Raw genomic sequence first — 21,066 nt, forward strand, 5'->3', positions numbered from 1 at the left:
TCTCTGGCCTATACCCCAATTCTTGCATGCATAAATAAATTTTAAAAAGTATGTTGGACTACAGTTGTGAAAAGGGAGCGTGACACTTGAGGAATATAGGGAAACCGAACATAGGGTCAAAAAAGAAAAAAAGGCAAAACTTGTAGGCAGCTATAGATCTGAGGCTTAAAGCAGGAAGGGGGAGGAAAAGGAATAAAAACAGGGGTGGGAAGAGCACAAGGGGCCATGGTGGTGTTCACAGGTGATGTGATGATGGGATATTTTGGGGATTACACATGAAGGGAGAAATCAAATACTGTACAAATATGAGCAACAATGTAAACACAATTAAAAATTAATGAAAGGAGGAGAAAAAGGGAGAGTGACAGGAGGAGGAAAAGGAGAGCCAGAGGGAAGACAAATGGACAGTGGAATTGAAAAATTACCAAAAGGGAAAGGATAAAGGAAAATGAATGAATAGTAATGAGCAGTAAGAAATGAAAAAGAAAATCCAAAGAGACGAGGTAATGGGAGATGAGAGAGGAACTGGACGAGAGTTGGGGAGAGAGGGGTGAGGGAGCTTGGGTGACTCCTCAAACCCCTCTTCCTTTCCAGATCAGATCGCATATCCTGGCTGGCTGGATTTCTGGTCTGACTCCCCCCGCCCCCCACCTCTGCATCACCATCCTACAATCTCTGAGCTTCCCCATCAGTCATCACCACCCCAGGACAGAGGAAGAGGCTTGAGTGTGGCTTGGAAATGAATTCTACCCAACTCCTACCTGTCTTTCTAGACATACTCTCAACTGTTCTCCACCCTCTGTCATTTCACTCTGTTTTTTTTTTTTTATATTTTTATTTATTTATTTTTTATAGAGGCATGTTTATTTATTTGTTTGTTTTGTTTTGTTTGTTTGTTTGTTTTGTTTATACAAGCACTGGGTACAGTCAGAAGCACGGGAGGGCGAGAGAATTCACCAGAGCCAGATCGGGGAGCAGAGCAGGCAGAAGGACCGAAGTACACTGCTGAGGGGAGCAGCGGGCGGCAGGAGAGGTCTGCGCGCCATATGGGACCCTCCTCCGGTGGCCGGGGAGCAGCCAGGGATCGAACCGGCGCCGCAGAGGCCGCGGGCAGCTTCGCAACCCAGCGCTCAACCGCTGCGCCACCGGGGAGGCCCCTCACTCTGTTTTTAAATGTGAGGAAATAGGCCTTTTTCCCCCATCACCAAATTACAACCACTTTTTTTTAAAAAAAATTTATTTATTTTTATACAAGAGCTGGGGTAGAGGCAGACCCCAGAGGGGAGCCACTGCAGAGGGGAGCAGAGGCACTGCAGAGGGGAGCAGCGGGCCTGACAGGAGAGGTCTGCTGTGCCATGTGGGAATCTCGCCAGCCAGCGGGAATTGAACCCACACTGCAGAACCCACACTGTGGACAGCTTCACAGTGCTGTGCTCAACCCACTGCGCCACCCGGGAGGCCCCTTACAACCACTTTATTCATAAATGTTTTATTTATTTTGAAAAAATTTTGACACTTAGCAGAATATACCAGTGCTCTATTTTAATAGTAAATTGAAAAACTAATTTAATTTTTGTATCACTGGTATTTAATTTTTCAGTAAAAATGATCATTTTAATTTATTAAATTGATGTATCATTTTACATTAAGATGATACTGTAGCTATTTCTACCCAGTGTCTTATTACTAATACAAATATAATTGATTGGCATTACTGTCTCTTTTATCATTAACTTATGTCCAGTATATGTGTGTACAGATATATATATATATATATATAAGAATTATCTTAATCACTAATAGTGAATTTAATTTTGATAATTAGATAATTTACTCTTGTGTGAACCTCATATATTGCATATTTTGAACATTATTTCTTTCAATTCTTCTGTCTTTGCTTTATCTACCTTTCCCTTCCTCTTATTTCCCTAAGACTGTTAAACCCTTAAACTAGACATTGATATATATATATATATATTTTAGATTTATTTTTTATTTATACAAGTGCTGGGGTACAGGCCAAATGTGCGGGAGGGTGAGAGGATTCAGCAGAGACAGAGCAGGGAACAGAACAGGCAGAATGACAAAACACACTGCTGAGGGGAGCAGCGGACCTGACAGGAGAGGTCTGCCGCGCCATGTGGGACCCTTGCCAGCTGGCCGGGATTGAACCCGCGCTGCAGAGACTGCGAACAGCTTCACAGTGCGGCGCTCAACCACCTGCGCCACCAGGGAGGCCCTGCATTGATATATTTTTTAAAAGATTTATTTATTTATGCATAGAACTGGGGTGTAGGCCAAGGGTGGGGTGGTAGTGAGAGGATTCATAGGAGACAGAGTGGGGAGCAGAATAGGCAGATTGACTGAAATACACTGCTGAGGGGAGCAGTGGGCGAGACAGGAGAGGTCTGCTGTGCCATGTAGGTAGCTCCCTGGCCTGGGATCAAACTTGTGCTGTAGTGTCTGCAGATAGCTTCATAGTGCTTAGACTTAAGCCCTTACACCACCAAGGAGGCCCTAAACATTGATATAACAAAACACAGCACAATCAAACCATTATGCAAGCTAGAGCTGCTTGGTAATGTTGTAGATCCACATATGGTGCCAGGGATCAGATTTACAAATGTCCGGGAGCTGATAACCTCAGGCAGATAAGCTGGAATTGACAATAGGAAGGTCTGGAAATAATCTCTGTGAAGTTATTTAATCCAGTGATTTACGTATTTTTAATTGTTATTCATCTACAGTATAGATTCCACTGTTCTGGCAAAGAATCACATACTAACAAACCAAGTGACTTCAAACCAATCCTCATCACATCCATGAAAAGGGCACCAATTCTGAACATCTTTCAGTGTGTGTTATGAACTTGAAACATGCCCTGTCATGGAGAGTGACTGTCAGTGGGTAATGGGAAGGTTTGTTACTGAAAAAGGGTCTCAGGCAATGAGTGATGTAGGGATTCCCTCTTCAGAAAGTGGATTTAGTTGGGCTTCACTACTTAAAACAATCCCACATGGATTAACTAAAGATTCAGAAAAGTGTCCATTTATTCATAGATACTACATTAGGTGACTGATGCAGTCTCAATAAAGAACTGTACTTTTATAACACCATAACCTTTAATGTCTTTCTTTCTTCCTGCAATTTTTTTTTCTTTAAAGATTTATTTATTTATTTATACAAGCACTGGGTACAGTCAGAAGCGCGGGAGAGTGAGAGAATTCACCAGAGCCAGAGCAGGGAGCAGAACAGGCAGAAGGACCGAAGTACACTGCTGAGGGAAGCAGCAGGCGGCAGGAGAGGTCTGCGCGCCATGTGGGACCCTCACTGGCAGCCGGGGAGCAGCGGGGGATCGAACTGGCGCTGCAGAGGCTGCGGGCAGTTTTGCAGCCCAGCGCTCAACCGCTGCGCCACCGGGGAGGCCCTCTTCCTGCAATTTCTGATATGGGAGTGCTTTCATGCATCCATTAATAAATGTATGCAATCATCTAGATCAGTTCCAAGTCTAAAAAGATGTGAAATATGCCCTTAAGGAACATATAGTTTAGTAAGGAAGACAGACTATTAGATAGCTAAGAATAATAGAGTGTATTAAGTAATATAAAACACACAGAATAAAGAGCTGGAGAAATAAAAATGAGGGAGTCATTTTATTGCTTTGAGGGGCTAGGGGTGGGGGCCTTAAAGGATAGATAAGCATTGGTTAAGCAGGAAGGGATGGGAAGGCATTTCTGACAGAGTACCTGGGCAAAGGTATGTTGGTAGCAGAGTGCATGGCATATTCAAGGACAGAGTAGTGGGGAAGGTTAGCATTGACTGGAGCAGGTAAGAGTGGCCAAGGATGAAACTGGAAAGGGGGGATAGGCCAGAGTGTCTGAGAGGAGAGAAGTAGAGGTAGTAGTGTTGGAGTGTTGAGGATGAAGATATGAAACAGTCTTTTCTAGTCTCTGCTCTGGGAAATCCTATTCATTCTTTTTTTTTTTTTAATTTTTTTTTTTTAATAGAGGCATGTTTTATTTATTTATTTGTTTGTTTGTTTTGTTTATACATGCACTGGGTACAGTCAGAAGCGTGGGAGGGCGAGAGAATTCACCAGAGCCAGAGCGGGGAGCAGAGCAGGCAGAAGGACCTAAGTACACTGCTGAGGGGAGCAGCGGGCAGCAGGAGAGGTCTGCGCACCATGTGGGACCCTCCTCTGGTGGCCGGGGAGCAGCCGGGGATCGAACCTGCGCTGCAGAGGCCGCGGGCAGCCTCACAACCCAGCACTCAACCGCTGCGCCACCGGGGAGGCCCCCATTCATTCTTGTCAGTAATTCCCTGACCCAGGAAAAAGGAAGCACTCACCTTTCTTCCCTCCAGGCGTTTCTGTTCATTTGATAACTCACTTAGCCTATTGTTACCTGGTTGATTTGGAGCCTGTCTTTCTCTGTAGGCCATGAAACCCTTGAGGATGGAGATTTTTTGGTCTTACCTTTATAAGTACAGATAGATAGCAAATAAATGTTTCTTTTTTTAATGTCTTTTAATCTTTTATTTTCTTTCACAGTATAAAAGCCTTTTAATTTGATGTAATTTTAAATAAATGTATCTTAGGTTGGGGTTAGGCTATTCTATAGATTAGATCTCTACTGAGGGATTTTACAACTTCAAAATAGTATAGTTGTTTTAATTCCAGATATTAACATCTATCTTCCACCTGATTTAATTTTATTTAGTCTAAACGGCAGAAATTATTTTCTTTGATATTGGAGAACTCCTCTGGCATCATAGCTTGTTTGGCATGAATCATTTTTTTTCTTAAATGTAATTTGTTTAAATTCAAAGTTCTTTGTCTAGGAAAGTGAAATGTTCACATTCTGAAACTCTAAAAATAACACACTGGAGAAATGATGCCAAAACAATGGTTTCAATCAGAAATGCTTTCTGAATCCAGCATCTAAATGAGAACTAATTACTGAATCAGATCACAGTTACTAAGCATTCATTGTTTTAATGCAGTTAACAGCAGTATTGGGAAACCTAAGTTATGAAAGGTTTAAAAACCCTGCAGTTTTGTCCAGATTTCTAATGTGTTGTGGTGATCAAATATGCAAGATTGTATCTTATAATAAAGTTTTAAAGATGATTATCATTCTCTTAGTGGAAAGATAGTTTTCCCCAAATCACATCTCATTGACTATGCATTATTTTAGTTAAGATTAATTTAGAAACTCTTCTTTTGCTACAGAATTTACTCAATTTGCTCAGAATTTACTTAGGTAGTTCCCACCCTCTAAATTTCTACAGAGAAGTACAAGATTGAATAAATCTGCTAAAAATTCTTGTTTCTATAAAAATGGTTTTTTAAGTTTGAGAAGCAGATATGGGGTGAGGGAACTCCATTAAACAGTCCTTGTTGATCTGTCTTGTGAGGCTCAGCAGTATTAATTTCAGATGCATTTTGATTTTGCTAGATCTTTTCTCCTTATTTAGACACATTTGCTGTTTATATATAAAATATAAAGCATTTAATATAACTGAGCAGTGTGTCAGCATACTCTGCACTCCATTTAGTAACTTAATAATAAGCTTTAGAGGTCATTTAAATTCTAGATGTAAACTGTTAAATAATTTAATGCTTGTTTTCTCAACAGATGTGAATTATTAAAAAGAAAATGGCCCAACGGAGCACTGTATTTCCTTCTCTTGTCACCAAGGAAAGGTATAATATATGGAAAATATGCATCTAAGGTATACTTTTCCTTTCCACCAATCCCATGAGCATGTTGTTGTTACATTATCCAAGAGTGATTTTGTTCAAGGGCAACAGAAGTACTGTTGTGTCCCTTTTCCAGCTTCTAATTTGTAGGATCAGGTGACTGTTAGGGGAAATTGGGTGTCCATGGGCCAAAATTGACTCATGGAGCTACATTGTTTGGCCTGTGTCATCTTAAATGCTATTTAAATTAATTAACATTTACAAATACAGTGGTTTCAATTACATGTTTGGATTTCTTAGTTCTTCTTGAAATATTAGATGTCTGAAAAAACAGACCTGCATTCCCCAATGGTCACTCGTGGGCAGAGCAGAATTGTGGCTCCCTTTGATTGAACAAAGCTCTTTCTAGTTTTCCGAAGTCCCCACCAGTCCCCATTGCACTGTATGTACTGTGCTTCATTCCTTTTTGTCAGATGCCTGAATGTGTAGACACTTGAGTTTGTAACCACTGCTTTGGGGGCAGGGAAGAGGAGGGCATGTCAGGAGATTTTGGGATAGCCTGTCCTTGATAGTGCAGCTAATACTGGGGAATCTCCATGTGCCCAATTTTGTCAGCTTTTTGGTTTTGGGGCCTGTTACTAGCACACTTAACTCTGTGGGTATGATTGTTTAAGGATGTTGCCTGGCTCACAAAAAAAAGCTCCTTTAGGTAGAAACTCTGCTTCAAATCCCATGTAGCTTTCAGGGATAGATAATATGCATTTTCTTCTCTGGAAAGTCTTGAATTTGGCTTTTAAAATTATTTTCTCCCAACTAACAACCTTGGTACTGTGACTCTCTTCTGTAGGCGAGTTAGAACTATGCCCCGACACAGCCAGTCCTTGACTATGGCCCCCTACTCATCTGTAAGCCTAGTGGAACAACTAGAAGACAGGATTCTTTGCCACGAGAAAACCACCGCAGCGCTTGTGGAGCACGCCTTCCGGATAAAAGACGACATTGTCAACAGTTTGCAGAAAATGCAAAACAAAGGGGGCGGCGACCGCTTGGCCAGGCTTTTTCTGGAGGAGCACATCAGAAACATAACTGCCATTGTGAAGCAACTTAATCGGGATATAGAGGTAAGGTGTGTGAAAGGCACTGAGCTCTTTCTTTCCAATCTTGCTCCATGTCAGGGGCTGGCCAACTCTGTCCATCTCCCAGGCAGTTATGTGTTCAGTTCAAAGCTGTCTATCTTGGCTCTTCCTAACGATCACCAGCAAAACAGCTTGAACAAATATCCTAGTTAAATTTACTGCACTATTTGATAGCTGTTGCCATCAGTGTTATTTGTGTTTAATCTAAATTTACTTCACTGATTATTAGATCAGTTTGTTTTGTTTGGCTCTCAATGAAGACAAAGGAGAATAATTCACATAATTTCCCTGTAAAACCCTTCATATCACTGAAGACAGCTATTACATCAATTACTAGGTCAGCCTTTGCTGCTCAGATTAAATGATTCTAGGTCATAATGATCATATGTAATATAGTTTATTACTCAAGCAATCTGAGGATTTGAATTGCTTCTTAGACTCCCCTTTTATTACTTTATTTTTCTCTGTGATGAGCTCAATAAAAGGCCAATTTTGTCTATTTTTATAATTTTATTTATTTTTTTTCTAGCTTTTATTTTATTATTATTTTTAAAGATTTATTTTATTTATTTATACAAACACTGGGTACAGTTAGAAGCGTGGGAGGGTGAGAGAATTCACCAGAGCCAGAGCGGGGAGCAGAAGAGGCAGAAGGACCGAAGTACACTGCTGAAGTACTCTGCTGGGAGCAGAGGGCACAGCAGGTGAGGTCTGCACGCCATGTGGGACCCTCTGCGGTGGCCGGGGATCGAACCGGCGCTGTAGCCGGGGATCGAACCGGCGCTGCAGAGGATGCGGGCATCTTCGCAGCCCAGCACTCAACTGTTGCGCCACCGGGGAAGCCCTATTTTTAGAATTTTAAATTGACTGCTATTTGTTGAGGAATTACAGGGGCCACACAATTTACTTTAGAAAACTTAAAATCATTTAGTGCCTAGGCTTCCATTGCAATGACTATTCTTCATATATAATTTTTAAATATATGAATAAATGATATGTGACTAGATTAATACATGGAGATTGTATCTTAATTATGCTCCCTGAAATTAAGTTTCATTTTTTAGTGTCAGATTTGTTATTTATATTTTAATAGCTTTAATTGAGGTATAATTTAGAAGTTGCAAAAATTAATCCATTTTAAGTGTATAGTTAGTGAGACTTAGTAAATTTATAGAATCATGTAACTATCAACACAATTTAGTTATAGAACATTTTCATTGCCCCCCCACCCCAAAATTTATATAAGCTTGTTTGCAATCTCTACTTCTATCCCAGCTCCAGACAACCACTAATCTGCTTTCAGTCTCTATAAATTTGTCTTATCTGGACATTTCATATAAATGGCTTCTTACATTATGAAGTCTTTAGCATCTGACTTGTTTCACTTAACTAATTTTTTTTTTGAGATTCAGCTGTGTTCTAGTATTATAGGTAGGCAGTTCTTTCGTGTGTCTGAGTAGTATCCTATTCTGTTGATAGAGCTTATCCTGGTTACCCTTTCATTATTTGATGGACTTTTGGATTGCTTCTGGATTTTAGCTTTTATGAATACAGCTGACATAAACACCGTGTACAAGTCTTTGAATGGAGACATGTTTTCATTTTTCTGGGGTTAAATTACTAGGAATGGAATTGCTGGATCTTAAAGTAAGCTTATATTTAACTTTTGAAAACCTAGCCAAACAATTTTCCAAAATGCCCTACCAGTGCCTCCCTGGTGGCCTAGGCGTTAAGTCTCACTCCTATCACTGCCGTGGCCTGGGGCTAACCCAGATATGGCGTGGCAGACCTTTCCCGTCTCGCCTGCTGCTCCCCTAAGCAGTCTATTTCAATAAATCCGCCTGTTCTGCTTCCTACTCTGTCTCTTGTGAGTCCTCTCACACCCTGCAACCCAGTTCTTCAACACAAAAATAAAATAAAATAAAATGATCGTGCTAATTAAAAAAAAAGCTTTACTATTCCCATACCAGTCACATCAGCAATATATGACGCTTCTAGTTTCTCTACATCCTTACCAATACTTGATATTATCTCTTTATTTATTTTCTTAATATAGTCATATAGTAAGGCCAGAATTCTTGCTTACAGTAAGAGTTACATATATATGTAAAATATGGATGTAGTACTATTTCATTGTGGTTTTGATTTGCATTTTCCTAATGATCATGTTGAGCACTTTTTCATCTTTTTTTTTTGGTCATTTCTTTCTTCTTCAAGTCTCCTGCCTATTTTTTAAAAATTGATTTTTTATTGTAGTAATATATTTATCATTTTAACCAGTTTTAAGTCTCTATTTCAGTGACATTAAGTACATTTACTATATCATACATAACCATCACTACTAGCCATTTCCAAATCTTTCCAAGTCTGTTTCAACCGAAACAGAAATTCATTAAATAGTAACTCCCTATTCACACTCCCCTATCCTCCTGACAACTTCTTTTCTACTTTATTTTTCTCAAGAACTGGGGTATAGGCCAGAAGTGCGGGGTGGTGAGAGGATTCACTGGAGACACAGTGGGGAATAGAATAGACAGATCCACTGAAGTACACTGCTGAGGGGAGCAGCGGGAAGACGGGAGAGGTCTGCTGTGCCATGTGGGTTGCTCCCTGGCCGGAGATCGAACTCAGGCCCCAGTGGCTGGCGATAGCCTGATAAAGCTGAGACTTTAACCCTGTGCCTGGTTACCAAGGAGGCCTATTCTACTTTCTTTCTCTGTGTATTTGCCTATTTAAATTTGTTCCTTATAGAACCATGTGGTATTTGTCCATTTGTGGTTGGGTTATTTCACTCAGCATGCAGTTTTCAAGGTTCATCTATGTTGCACAGTATGCGTCACAAACCTGTTTTTAAATTGTATTTTTTTTCTTATTACTGAATTGTAAAAGTTCTTAATATAGCCTAGGTACAAGACCTCTATCAGATATGTAAAGATACTCCCTTTCTGTGTCTTATATTTCCATTTTCCTAATGGTATCTTTTGAAGAATACATTTGAAAAATTTTAGTGAAGTCTAATTGACCAGTTCTTTCTTTTATGATTTATACTTTGGTGTTGTGTCTGAGAAACTCTGCTTAACATAAGGTCACAAAGAATTTCCCCAATGTTTTCTTCAAATGTTTAGTTTTAGTTCTTACAGTTAGATGTCTGATCTATTTTGACTTAATTTTCATATATGAAGAGAGGTGAAGGTCTAAGTTAATTGTTTTTCATATGACTATCCAAGGAAAATCTATCATTTTCTCATCTGTCCCTTTGTCAAAAAAAAATCAATTGACCATAAAGTAAAGGGATTTATTTTTGGATCCCATTGATCTGTATGGTTTTTCTGTGCCAATACCATAGTACCTTAATGTTTTTAAAAAGATTTATTTGTTTATGCATACAAGAACCGGGGTACAGGCCAGATGTGTGTGGGGGGGTGGTGGTGAGAGGATTCACCGGAGACAGAGTGGGGAGCAGAAAAGGCAGATTGGCTGAAATACACTGCTGAGGGGAGCAGTGGTCAAGACAGGCAAGGTCGGCTGTGCCATGTGTGTCAGCTCCCTGGCCAGGGGTCAAACTCTTATTGTGATGGCTGTTGACAGCTTGATAGTGCTGTGACTTAACCCCTGTGCCACCAGGGAGGCCTTTTGTGCCTTAATTTCTAGCTTTAGAGTACATTTTGAAATCAGGTAGTATAAGTCTTTCAACTTTGTTTTTCTGTTCTAAATCCTTTTAGCTATTCTAACTCCCTTGCATTTTCATGTAAATTTTAGGATTAGTTTGTTAGTTTCTGTAAAAAAGCTTGCTGAAATTTTGAGAGATTGCTTTGAACACATAGATTAATTGAGGGAGAACTGCTAACTCAACAATACTGAGTCTTTCAGTTCTTCAAAACAACCCACTCTTGGTTTTATTAATTTTTGCTGTAATTTATACCTAGATGGGATCTTGGGGTGCAACATAGTTGCCAACATTTACTGTTCTTTGAGATTCTCACATTTCTTTTCATTCAGAACTATACCCTAATTGAAGTACATTTTTCTTTTTCTTTTTTTTCATATTTATTTATTTTTTTTAAATCATTGTTCATTTTTAAACAATATTTGTTTCCCCTTACCCCCTCAGGTGTAGTCCCCACAGAGTTTCCTTCCTCAGTGCACCCGTGCGCCATCACCTCAGTCCCCTGTGCTCCTCCCTCCCTCCATCTGATCCCTCTCCTTCCTCCTCCCCTGCAGTATGTCTCTGATTTATAATTGTCCGTTTTTGCTTTGTTGTGTTTTGTACTGTATTATTTTTTTACACTGATGTCTTATTTGGTTCCCCTATATTCCTGCTATAAGTGAAACCATGGGATGTTTTTCTTTTTCCTTCTGGCTTATTTCACTGAGCATAATTCCTTCTAGTTCCATCCACATTGCTGCGAATGGCATGAGTTCATCTTTTTTGATTGCTGAATAATATTCCATTGTGTATATATGCCACATCTTCTTGATCCAGTCATCTATTTTTGGGCATTTGGGTTGTTTCCAGGTTTTACCTATTGTAAATAATGGTATCTTTTGAAGAACCACATAGGGGTACAGGTGTTCTTTTGAATCAATGTTTTTGTGGACGAAGGCAACATTATTACACTAATACCAAAGCCAAATAAAGAGCACAAAAAAAAAAAAAGAAAAGAAAATTACAGGCCAATCTCCTTAATGAACACTGATGCAAAAATCCTCAACAAAATCCTTGCCAACAGAATCCAACAATGCATCAAAGGGATAATACACCACAATCAAGTGGGATTCATCCCAGGGGCACAAGGATAGTTCAACATATGAAAATTGATCAGTGTAATCCAACATATCAACAAAAAGAAAAATAAAAACCACATGATCATATCAATAGATGCTGAGAAAACATCTGACAAAGTCCAACATCCATTTATGATGAAGGCCCTTGAAATTCTCGGGATAGAAGGAACATACCTTAACATGATAAAAGCCATATACGACAAACCCACTGCCAACATTATTCTGAAGTACATTTTTCTTAAAGGTTCTAAAATGTTTGGCCTACACTTCCTGTGGTGTATAGGACAAGACTATGTGTTTGTTATTAAGGGGAGGTAGCAGATCTTTGTTGCTTTGTTGACTGATGACATCCATTCCAATTTCTTTTGGTCACAGCAATTTCTTTTGAGGTTTACCTTTCTTCCTTTGGATCCAGATTGGTTGACTGTTGATCAGGGTGCTTTGTCACCTTTTTGGTTAAAGAGGATTGGAGCCCATAATGCAGGCCAGGGTATTGAGACTGGTGCTTCCAGGTGAGATTTGACACCTGAGCAGAATTGTCTAAGAACTGGAGAAGGCTGCAGCCTCTTCCCTGCAGTGTCTATGCTTGCAGGACCCTGGCCAAGGTTCCTTCTTTCTAGCTCCTAGGAAATACTGCTTGTGTCTTTTTCTCACTCTGGACCCCCAGCAACCCTATTGAATATGTGTACCTCTCCCCTATATTTTTCCAGTGGATTCCATTTTTTCTCCTAAGTGAGCCAGGGTCAGATATAATTGCTTACGAGCAAAGACCTGTAATGACATCAGAGAGGGCCTAGAAAGTATAGGAGATTGCCATGGACAATTTACTTGGTTTTGGAAGGTGGTGTCTGTTTTTAGAATGATCTTTCCAGTTTTATATTTGAGTGCTAAGGCAGTTTTATTCCAGAAACTAAATGATTTGGCAATCCCAATTTGTCCACTTCACAAAACTGAAGAACCCTACTTAAATATTTCAATTTAGAAAAGGGTTAGCTATCCATGGGGGCCTAATAGTCCTGTTACACCCACATCTACAGGGGGAGGTGGATAAAGTCAAAGAGATGGGCATAAATAATAATTCTCAGGTTTCTATCCCCTCAACTAACAGCAAAAGAAGTACCTCATAAAAAAGTACAGACACCTTTTGTCCATATTAGAAAATAGTCTGACCTCCCCTTTCTTCCCATGCCCAGCTTTTTCCCTGTGGGTATTCAGCTGGTTCCCCTTTGCCCATGTGGATGGTGGACAAACTAGAGACTGAAGCCACTCTATTCTGGCCTTACTGTCCTCAGGTAAAAGCAGAGACTATAACTGTACCCATGGAAAATTGTGGACTTAATTTTTTTCTATCAGTGTAGTAAGTGATCATGCTTTAGCTGCAGTTGTGGATCTAGGCAATAATTTCTCCTTTGGATGCTGCTATGTACTAATCAGAACCATTTAAAATATGTTTTTTCTAACCTCAGCTGAATGCTCAATACTATTTAATAGTTTCTTCATTCCAGGGAGCCCTTCCTGCCAGTTTCTCTGTTGTCCCAATTCTCTTCCTCTTAATGTATCCTAGGCATCTCGCATTTGCCACTGTGACCATAGAATTCATTGTGTAGGATAGACATTGTTTCTTTACGTGTGTCCCCCCCGATGGATAGTGAACTCTTCAAAAAGAAAGGAATTTTGTTTTTCATCTTTGTGTCTCTTAGCACAATATTTGGAGAAAAATACCATGAACACTTATTCTGTGAATAAATGTCCAGTTCAAAATGAAGCCAGTTGCAGATTTGCTGGTAGCAAAAAGGGGTAGTAGAGTCCCTGACGTGATCTGTGCAAACTGTGTCCTGGCCAAAGCCCAGGGAAGTGAAGGCACTTGTCTGAGATCTCAAGGCCAGTAATTGGGACTAAACTCAGGTTGTCAAATTCCAAAAATATATTCTTTTCCCTTTCTGCTTTGCCTCTTGGGAACTCTTCTTTACCGCTGATTTAAGGCAACCACCTCTCACATGTTCTCAGCCATTCACTTTCTGAGCATTTCGCCAATTTAGGGAGAATTTCTTCATGAAACTAGGTAAATCTAACTTTATTTCTTGCTAAGTTCTCCCCAGTCCATCATCCCTTTGATGTGAATTCAACGAACTATTTAGATAGAGTTATTAGCAGACATGCCTAGGAATCCAACGTCATCAATGCTTTTGCTGATTGTTTTTCTTTGAGATGTCCTATTGTAACAGGGTGGTCCATAGATATGGTGGAATAAAAATTAAAAGGGGGGATTGTAACAGGGTGGTCCCCAGGAAAGGGGGAGGTTCCAGGTTCCCTGCCCCACCCAAGGAAGGGTGGAACTGAGCAGGAAGAGGAGAAGCTGCAGGAAGAGACGGAGGAAGGAAGCAGGATGGAGCAAGGAGACCTGGAGGAGGTGCATGGAGCCTAGAGACACGTGAAGAAACTGCACTTGTCTTTTGGTCGTGGACTGGGTGACACAGATGTGGGTGAGACCCGTGGGGAGGTGACAATGGCAGCTTTTATCTTGATGTTGATTTTGCTCTTTTCCTTCTGGGCTTGTCCAGTTGTTTGTGACCCTTTTCTGTGGGTCCCCACTGGAAGAGGCTTTAGACTTGTAGCAGGCTTTGGGGCCTTGTTCTGGGCCGATCCCATATGGATGGACTTTTACCCACGAGGGGACGGGTAACTTTGGGTGCTTCATTTAGAAACTAGACTCTTTGCCTTACCTATATTGTTTCCTAGTTTTATTAAAGATCCTTCCCATTAGTCTCATGTGTTTTGTGTTGATGCGGCGGATGGCCGAACCCATTTAGAATAGGCAGGTTTGCGGGGTTTGGGCTGCCCCTCTCCCTGTCCTATAACACTATAACAGAAATTTTTCCTTAATGTGAGTTTCTTTAAGATTATTTTTTAAAAGAATTTACAATGAAGCATGTTTTAAAGTAATTTCAATCCTGCTATTTTTCCATCTGAAGCACATTTTATGTAACGATTATTTTTGCCTTAACCAGACAGTACTCATTTCTATTTACATATGTTTTAGGAGTGTGCACTTTCGCAAATGAGAAGATGATTTCTGTTGTAGAGAGGGAAAACAGCGAAATCTAATTCTGGAAAAAATTTTCTTTGCGTATATGAGTATTTACTTTTTTATAGCTGGTAATAACTATATGTCATTATAAAGAAACAGAAAGAAGTTTGGGGATTCTGTAGGCTCATATATGAAACATAATCAAAATTAGGAGACATCAGAATTGCTACATACTAGCCAAATTTTGTTAAAATGAAATCATGTAGATAAAAATTTTAAAAGTACTGAAAGTAAGTCTTTCTAAGTAATAAAAATTGGGAGGGTAGGTATTATGAAAAGGAAGTATTTGCATCTTTAAAGCAAAGAAGTGTGAAGGTAGTAAAATTGCATTTAGATGATGTGAAAAGTATAATTTTTGTCTGTAGATTCTTAATGAACTTCTGTAAATTGCTTAGTTTTACTGGTTTATACTTGTTTTTTAGCTCACTCAGTAAAAGTTTACTTACTTTGTAAACTTTTTATTTATTTTGTAAAAATCTGCTTGAAGCTCCTGATAGAGCTAGTCAAATTAAGATGTTAATACTACATCTTGGTAAATTTGCTTTGATAAATCTTTGATTGTTTACTGTGTGGCTCTGAAGAAAAGTTAAATATGTTGGAAGAAAAGTTAAATATATTGTCAAGCTAGTAGACTATGTGATCTGAGTCAACTTTATTTTTAGTATAGCACAAAGCTGGAGCTCAATAAATGTTTCATAATCAAAACCTCTTCCAGAACTCTGTAATCATTACCCATATTCTTATCAGCAGATTCCAAGGTCAAAACAGGTGAATTTCATGTACTAGTACACAGTAGGTGCTTGATAAATGTTGAATGAAAGACTGTTGTTTTAATACATCTCCCACCATTTGTCTCCTTTGGCATTTTGCCTTGCAATGTGAAGTGTGCTATCAATTATTTATTCTTCAAAATCTTTCTGCAAATTCGCATCATCATTATAAATTTAGAAGAGTTAATGTAGTCAACTATGAATTATACATATCTAGATTATCCATACTGTTTTTGATTTAAATTATTATCAATCCCTGGGAGCTAAGTCCTGATAAGCAGTCTAAGTAAGGCTCTTTGGTTGGTTGTAAGCTTTTCCTTCCATGCCAGTTTGATGACTTGGGGAAGTGGTTTGGACCCCTATGTAATCTTAGGACTTTCCCTCTGTCTCTGGCCTTTATACCCGGGTGGTGGGGCTTGTTACCTGGCTAGTTGGATACTGCAGATCTACTGCTGCCTTATATGTAATCAAGCTTCATAAGGTCCTGCTGGTTTAGGGTAGTGACTTTGACCTAGTTGTATAATGGGAAACTGTATCAAACCCTCATCTAATTGGCTGTATTATATATAATTTTGTAGTTCAATAAGCTTCAAATGGCTGGGAAGACTCAAGTAATGAATGCAGCGTTAGGCTTTATTAGTATGTCAAAACTGGCGTGGACAATGATGTTCACGAATATTTGGATGGACAGGTAGGAACTTGGTTCAGTGTACATCTAGCACTGCCAGAAGAGAATTTTGGCTGCTGGATTTTATGTATTCTATCTAAAAAGAGAATTTCAGCTTACAGCTGAGTGATCTGATCCCATTGAAACAGGCATATCAGAAGAGGGACTTTGGTGATTACCATCTGTATTAGTCAGTGTTCTCCAGAGAAATAGTACATATACTGTTTATATATATACATATATACACACATTAAGTCCATATACATACTCCCTGGTGGCGCAGGGGTTAAAGACAGCACTATCAAGCTATCGCCAGCCACTGTAGCACAAGTTCGATCCCTGGGTGGCCATGGAGCAACCCACATGGCACAGCAGATCTCTCCTGCCTCACCCGCTGCTCCCCTCAGCATTGTGTTTCAGTAGATCTGCCTGTTGTGCTTCCACTCTCTCTGGTGAATCCTCTCACCCCCGACCAGCCACATGACAAGCTAGGTCTACTGGGTAGCATTAAAACAAAATTAATTTAGATAATTTGATGATTAATTACACGTCAGCTTGACTGGCTTGACCAGCTTATACCCCAGTTCTTGTATGCATAAATAAATAAATCCTTGAAAGAAAAAAAAGTCCATAGAATATATATGTACATATAGGTGTGTATATGGGCATACACACAGTGTTTTATTATAAGACATTGTCTCATATCATTATGGGAATGTGAAGTCCCACCTCCTGCTTTTCACAAGCTGGAGACCCAGGAAAGACCCTTCCAGGTGTAGCTTCAGGGTCTGATAGCCAGAGAGGCAATCGTGTACATTCCATTCCAGGTCTGAAGATCTGAGAACCAGGATCCCCATGGCAGGAAAAGATCTGTGATGTCCCAGCTCAACAGTCAGGCAGAAAGCAAATTCCACCTTCCTCCTCTTTTTGCCCTGTTATAGCCCTGAAAGGATTGGATGGCTTCCCCTCCCCCATGTACACACACACCTTGGGGAGAGATAATCTGCTTTACGCAATCTACTAATTCAAATGCTGATCTCTTCCAGAAATACTATCACAGACATATCCAGAAACAATGTTTAACCAACTATCTCAGCATCCCTTGGCCCAGTCAAGCTGACATGTAATTAATCATCAAATTATCTAAATTCATTTTGTTTTAATGCTACCCACTAGACCTAGCTTGTCATGTGGCTGGGCTCTAGGGAGAGAAGACATTTGATTGAATGGAATTTGAGTATTCAATTGAGTACTGAATTTGAGTTCAGTTCTGTTGTTAGAGGTTTTTCTATGTAAATCAAAAAATTGGTGTTTTGATGTTGCCCCCTGTCTCCAGGACAAGTGTTAGTATGTCTCAGTCTGTCCCCAAGGACCTGATCACTTTTGGGCATCAACTAAATATAGTTTCTGAGACTTCCCTGTGGAAGACCAAATCCTGGAACATAAAGCTAAATTAATTGATCCATTACTCAGCTGCCAGGTGGGAGCCAGGTGTTCTTAGAGGTCCTGGAGTATGGAGTAAGCCAGGCATTCCAATCCCAGCTTGGGGCTTTTGCACATTTTAGTGGGGTTTACAGATAGAAAAGGCTGAGTAAACAAGGTAATTTCAGCCTAAGACAAGTGATCTGGTAGAATAATACGACAGTGATTGTGGGCCTGTTGGGGCGTTGGGGATAAGGTGACAAGAGAACTGAGGCTGGAATGACAGAAGATGGTGACGTGGGGGAGGAGACACAGGTAAGGAACAATCTGGAGAGGGGAAACTACAGGTTCCAAGAAAATAAATAGAAAAGGGCAAGCGTGGCATGTTTGAGGAGCAGAATAAGAACCAAAGGGACCGGAATGTCATGAGTCAGGGAATAGGGCCAGATCCTAAGTGTTGAAGGCTATGATGGGAAGGATGGAGTTTGGGAATGAGAAGTCATTATTTAATTTTAAGCAAAGAATTTTAAATAATTGACTTTTATTCTTGGTGCTGGGTTTATATTAATGAATAATACAGATTATTTAAAAACCCTGCGCTAAAGGGTTAAGATGCAGCACTATGAAACTGTCCATAGCCACTACAACACGAGTTTGATCCCTGGCCAGGGAGGTGACCCACATGGTGCAGCAGACCTCTCCTGTCTCACCTGCTGTTCCGTTCAGCAGTGTATTTCAGTACATCTGCCTGTTCTGCTCTGTCTCTGGTGAATCCTCTCACCCCTTGCATCTCTGGCCTGCACCCCAGCTCTTGTATGCATACATAAATCAATCTTTAAATAAGTAAGTAAGTAAATAAATAAATAAACCCCTGCCCTTCCATTAGTTATAGACTGATTGGTGTTTCAAAAATACCCCTCTAGTTACTTCATGAGAGGAGACTATAGGGGAGCAAGGATGTGGGCAGGGAAATGGATTGGGGGCTACTGCGGCCATTCAGGAGCAAGGTGACTACAGCTTGGATTAGGTGAGTCATGGGGGAGATGGAGGGAAGAGGATGGATTTTGGATCTCTGTGGAGGTGGAGCCGATAGGATTTTCTGCAAGTTGGAGGTCAAGAGACTTCTGCTTAGGACTTGGCAAGTTTCAAGGCTCCATTGGATGTCTAGAAAATACCAAGAAGGAGATTTGATATATGAGGCTAGACTGCTGCGGCATTTTAAGTCCTGGTGGGAATATGAAAAGCCATGTGGGGAGATATCCTTAGAAGTCTTGCCCTGCTGCAGTTGGGCCTCCCTCCACTTTCACTTCCGGATCCTCACAAATCTAGGAGGAGCTGGAGATGAAGAAACATAGAGCTATGTCCTATTACCCCCAGGCAAGCACATCCATTGGGTGGGGTAGGTCCCAGGGGCTTGGGTCTTATCTCCGCTGTGTGGACCATCTAAGAAGCCCTGGGAGGCTCATGCAAGCTGCCCTACTCTACTGATTTGGGGAAGGGAGCTTTTATAAAAGACATGCCATGGGGCTCCCTGGTGGCAAGGGGTTAATAAGCACAGCTTATGAAGCTGTCTGCAGCCACTGCAGCAAGAGTTCGATCTGCAGCTGGCCGGGGAGATGCCCACATGGCGCAGCAGACCTCTCCTGTCTTGCACACTGCTTTCATCAGCAGAGTATTTCAATCAGTCTGCCTGTTCTGTTCCCCACTCTGTCTCTGATGAACCCTCTCACCCCCCAACCCCGCATCTCTGGCCTTTACCCCAGTTCTTGTATGCATAAATAAGTAAATCTTAAAAAGAAATAAAAGACAGGCCATACCTTAGGAAAAATAAATGAAGACTTGCAACATTACTTTTTCAAGGTGCTAACCTCATTGCTCTTTAAAATGTATTTTTGTATGAATTTAAGCCATGCACTTACCACCGGAGGCAGGCCTATGCACAGCACGGGGTAAGCAGAAAACAATCCCTTGAATTTTTTTTAATAAATTATTTTATATAATTCTTACATGATTTTTCATTTTTGCATAATGTATGCATTTTCATTTTGGTTATATTCCCCATACAATTCCCATCCCCTTTTTCTGACCCAAATCCCTCTTCCCCTCCCCTGCCCCCACTGTAGTATGTCTCTGGTCTATAGTTGCTTGTTGATTTTGATTTTTACTTTATTGCAGTTAGTCTTTTTCCTGGTCTCTTATTTAGGTTTTCTAAGTTCCTGCGATGAGCGAGACCATCCGGTATTTTTCTTTTTCTTTCTGGCTTATTTCTCTGAGCATGATCCCTTCCAGCTCCATCCATGTTGCTGCAAATTGCATGAGTTTGTCCTTTTTGAACAATCCCTTGAATTGAATAGACAATAGCTGAGAGTTGATGATATATTTAAGGGAGTAACATTTTTCAAATAAACACCTCATGAGGATATATTGCTCCAGGATGACAAATTAGGGAACATTGCTGACTTGATAGAGGGATTGCTTTTCTACGGCTTTATCATAGAATTCCTTTCAATAGTAAGTTCTTTAATACCTTCCTCATTTACCTTTCAGTAACATGAGTATTGTGTTAAGCTCAGGTATAATTCTTTTCTACATTATTCAAGTAAAATGCTCTAATACAATATTTCCGATACAATATCATATTTATCTGCATACAAATTCTGAATATTAAATGGGCTTTTCTTATTTCTAAGCATAACACACACACACACACACACACACTTTTTTTTTGGTTATAGAAGTAATATAAGTGCATTGTAGAAAGTACAAAAAAGAGGAATCAACTGTAACCCCACCCTAGGGATAAGCAAAATATTAATATTCTGTATTATTATTTTATATATATCTTGTGCACAGCTGTAATCATTTTATATATTTATTTTGTACTCTTTTTTCTTAATATTAAATTATGTGCATTTATCCTTGTTCTTAAGAGCCCCCCATCAACTTAGTGCTTGCATAATAATATACTGTGTTGATAAATATGTGTACTGTACTATAAAAAGATCTTAAAAAAAATCTTATGAAGACATTTTTGGCATGTCCCTTATTATTTCTTTTAAGATTAATTCCAGTAACTAGAGTTACTGGGTCAAAGGTTAATGTCTTTATTAATATGTTTTGATGGATTGTGTTCCAGGGAAGTTGTATCAGAAGGGCAACTATGCATGTTTGATTTGCGATATACATTTTAATATTAAGAATTAAAAATATTTGCTTCTTTAATAGGTGAAAATGTTATGATTGAAAATTGTTTTTATTTTATATAGGCTTTATTTTTTAGAGCAGTTTTAGGGGAGCAGAGTTCCCATATAGTCCCTACACACCCATGCAACCCCCTTATTCACTATCCAACCCCACAATGTAATGGTCTGCTTTTTGTTTTTTGTTCCCTTGCTTACTAGAAAGATTAAACTTCTAAAAATTTTATTTTTAGCTTTTCTTTTGTGATTGCTGTTCCTTTTTTTTGCTGAGTGATTTTTTACTGATTGACAAATAAC

The 21,066-nt window shown here is 39.7% G+C and overlaps 1 protein-coding gene across 10 annotated transcripts in view; it reads left to right on the top strand.

Moving 5' to 3' along the window:
- The window catches only part of FAM81A (family with sequence similarity 81 member A), a 111,672-nt gene that overhangs the window by 64,080 nt on the left and 26,526 nt on the right, over positions 1 to 21,066 (top strand). For 9 of the 10 annotated variants that reach the window (XM_054701912.1, XM_054701914.1, XM_054701929.1 and 6 more), the window contains 2 exons: positions 5,637 to 5,704; positions 6,549 to 6,822. In XM_054701912.1, the coding sequence (XP_054557887.1) occupies positions 5,658 to 5,704; positions 6,549 to 6,822 (321 nt within the window). In that variant the 5' untranslated portion in view covers positions 5,637 to 5,657. Of the gene's footprint in view, positions 1 to 5,636; positions 5,734 to 6,548; positions 6,823 to 21,066 lie in introns of all 10 variants that reach the window. The other variant, XM_037502594.2, reaches the window with a different exon arrangement.

The sequence above is a fragment of the Talpa occidentalis genome, unplaced genomic scaffold, assembly GCF_014898055.3.
Source record: "Talpa occidentalis isolate TD23 unplaced genomic scaffold, MPIMG_talOcc4v2.1 talOcc4.11, whole genome shotgun sequence".
NCBI lineage: Eukaryota > Metazoa > Chordata > Mammalia > Eulipotyphla > Talpidae > Talpa > Talpa occidentalis.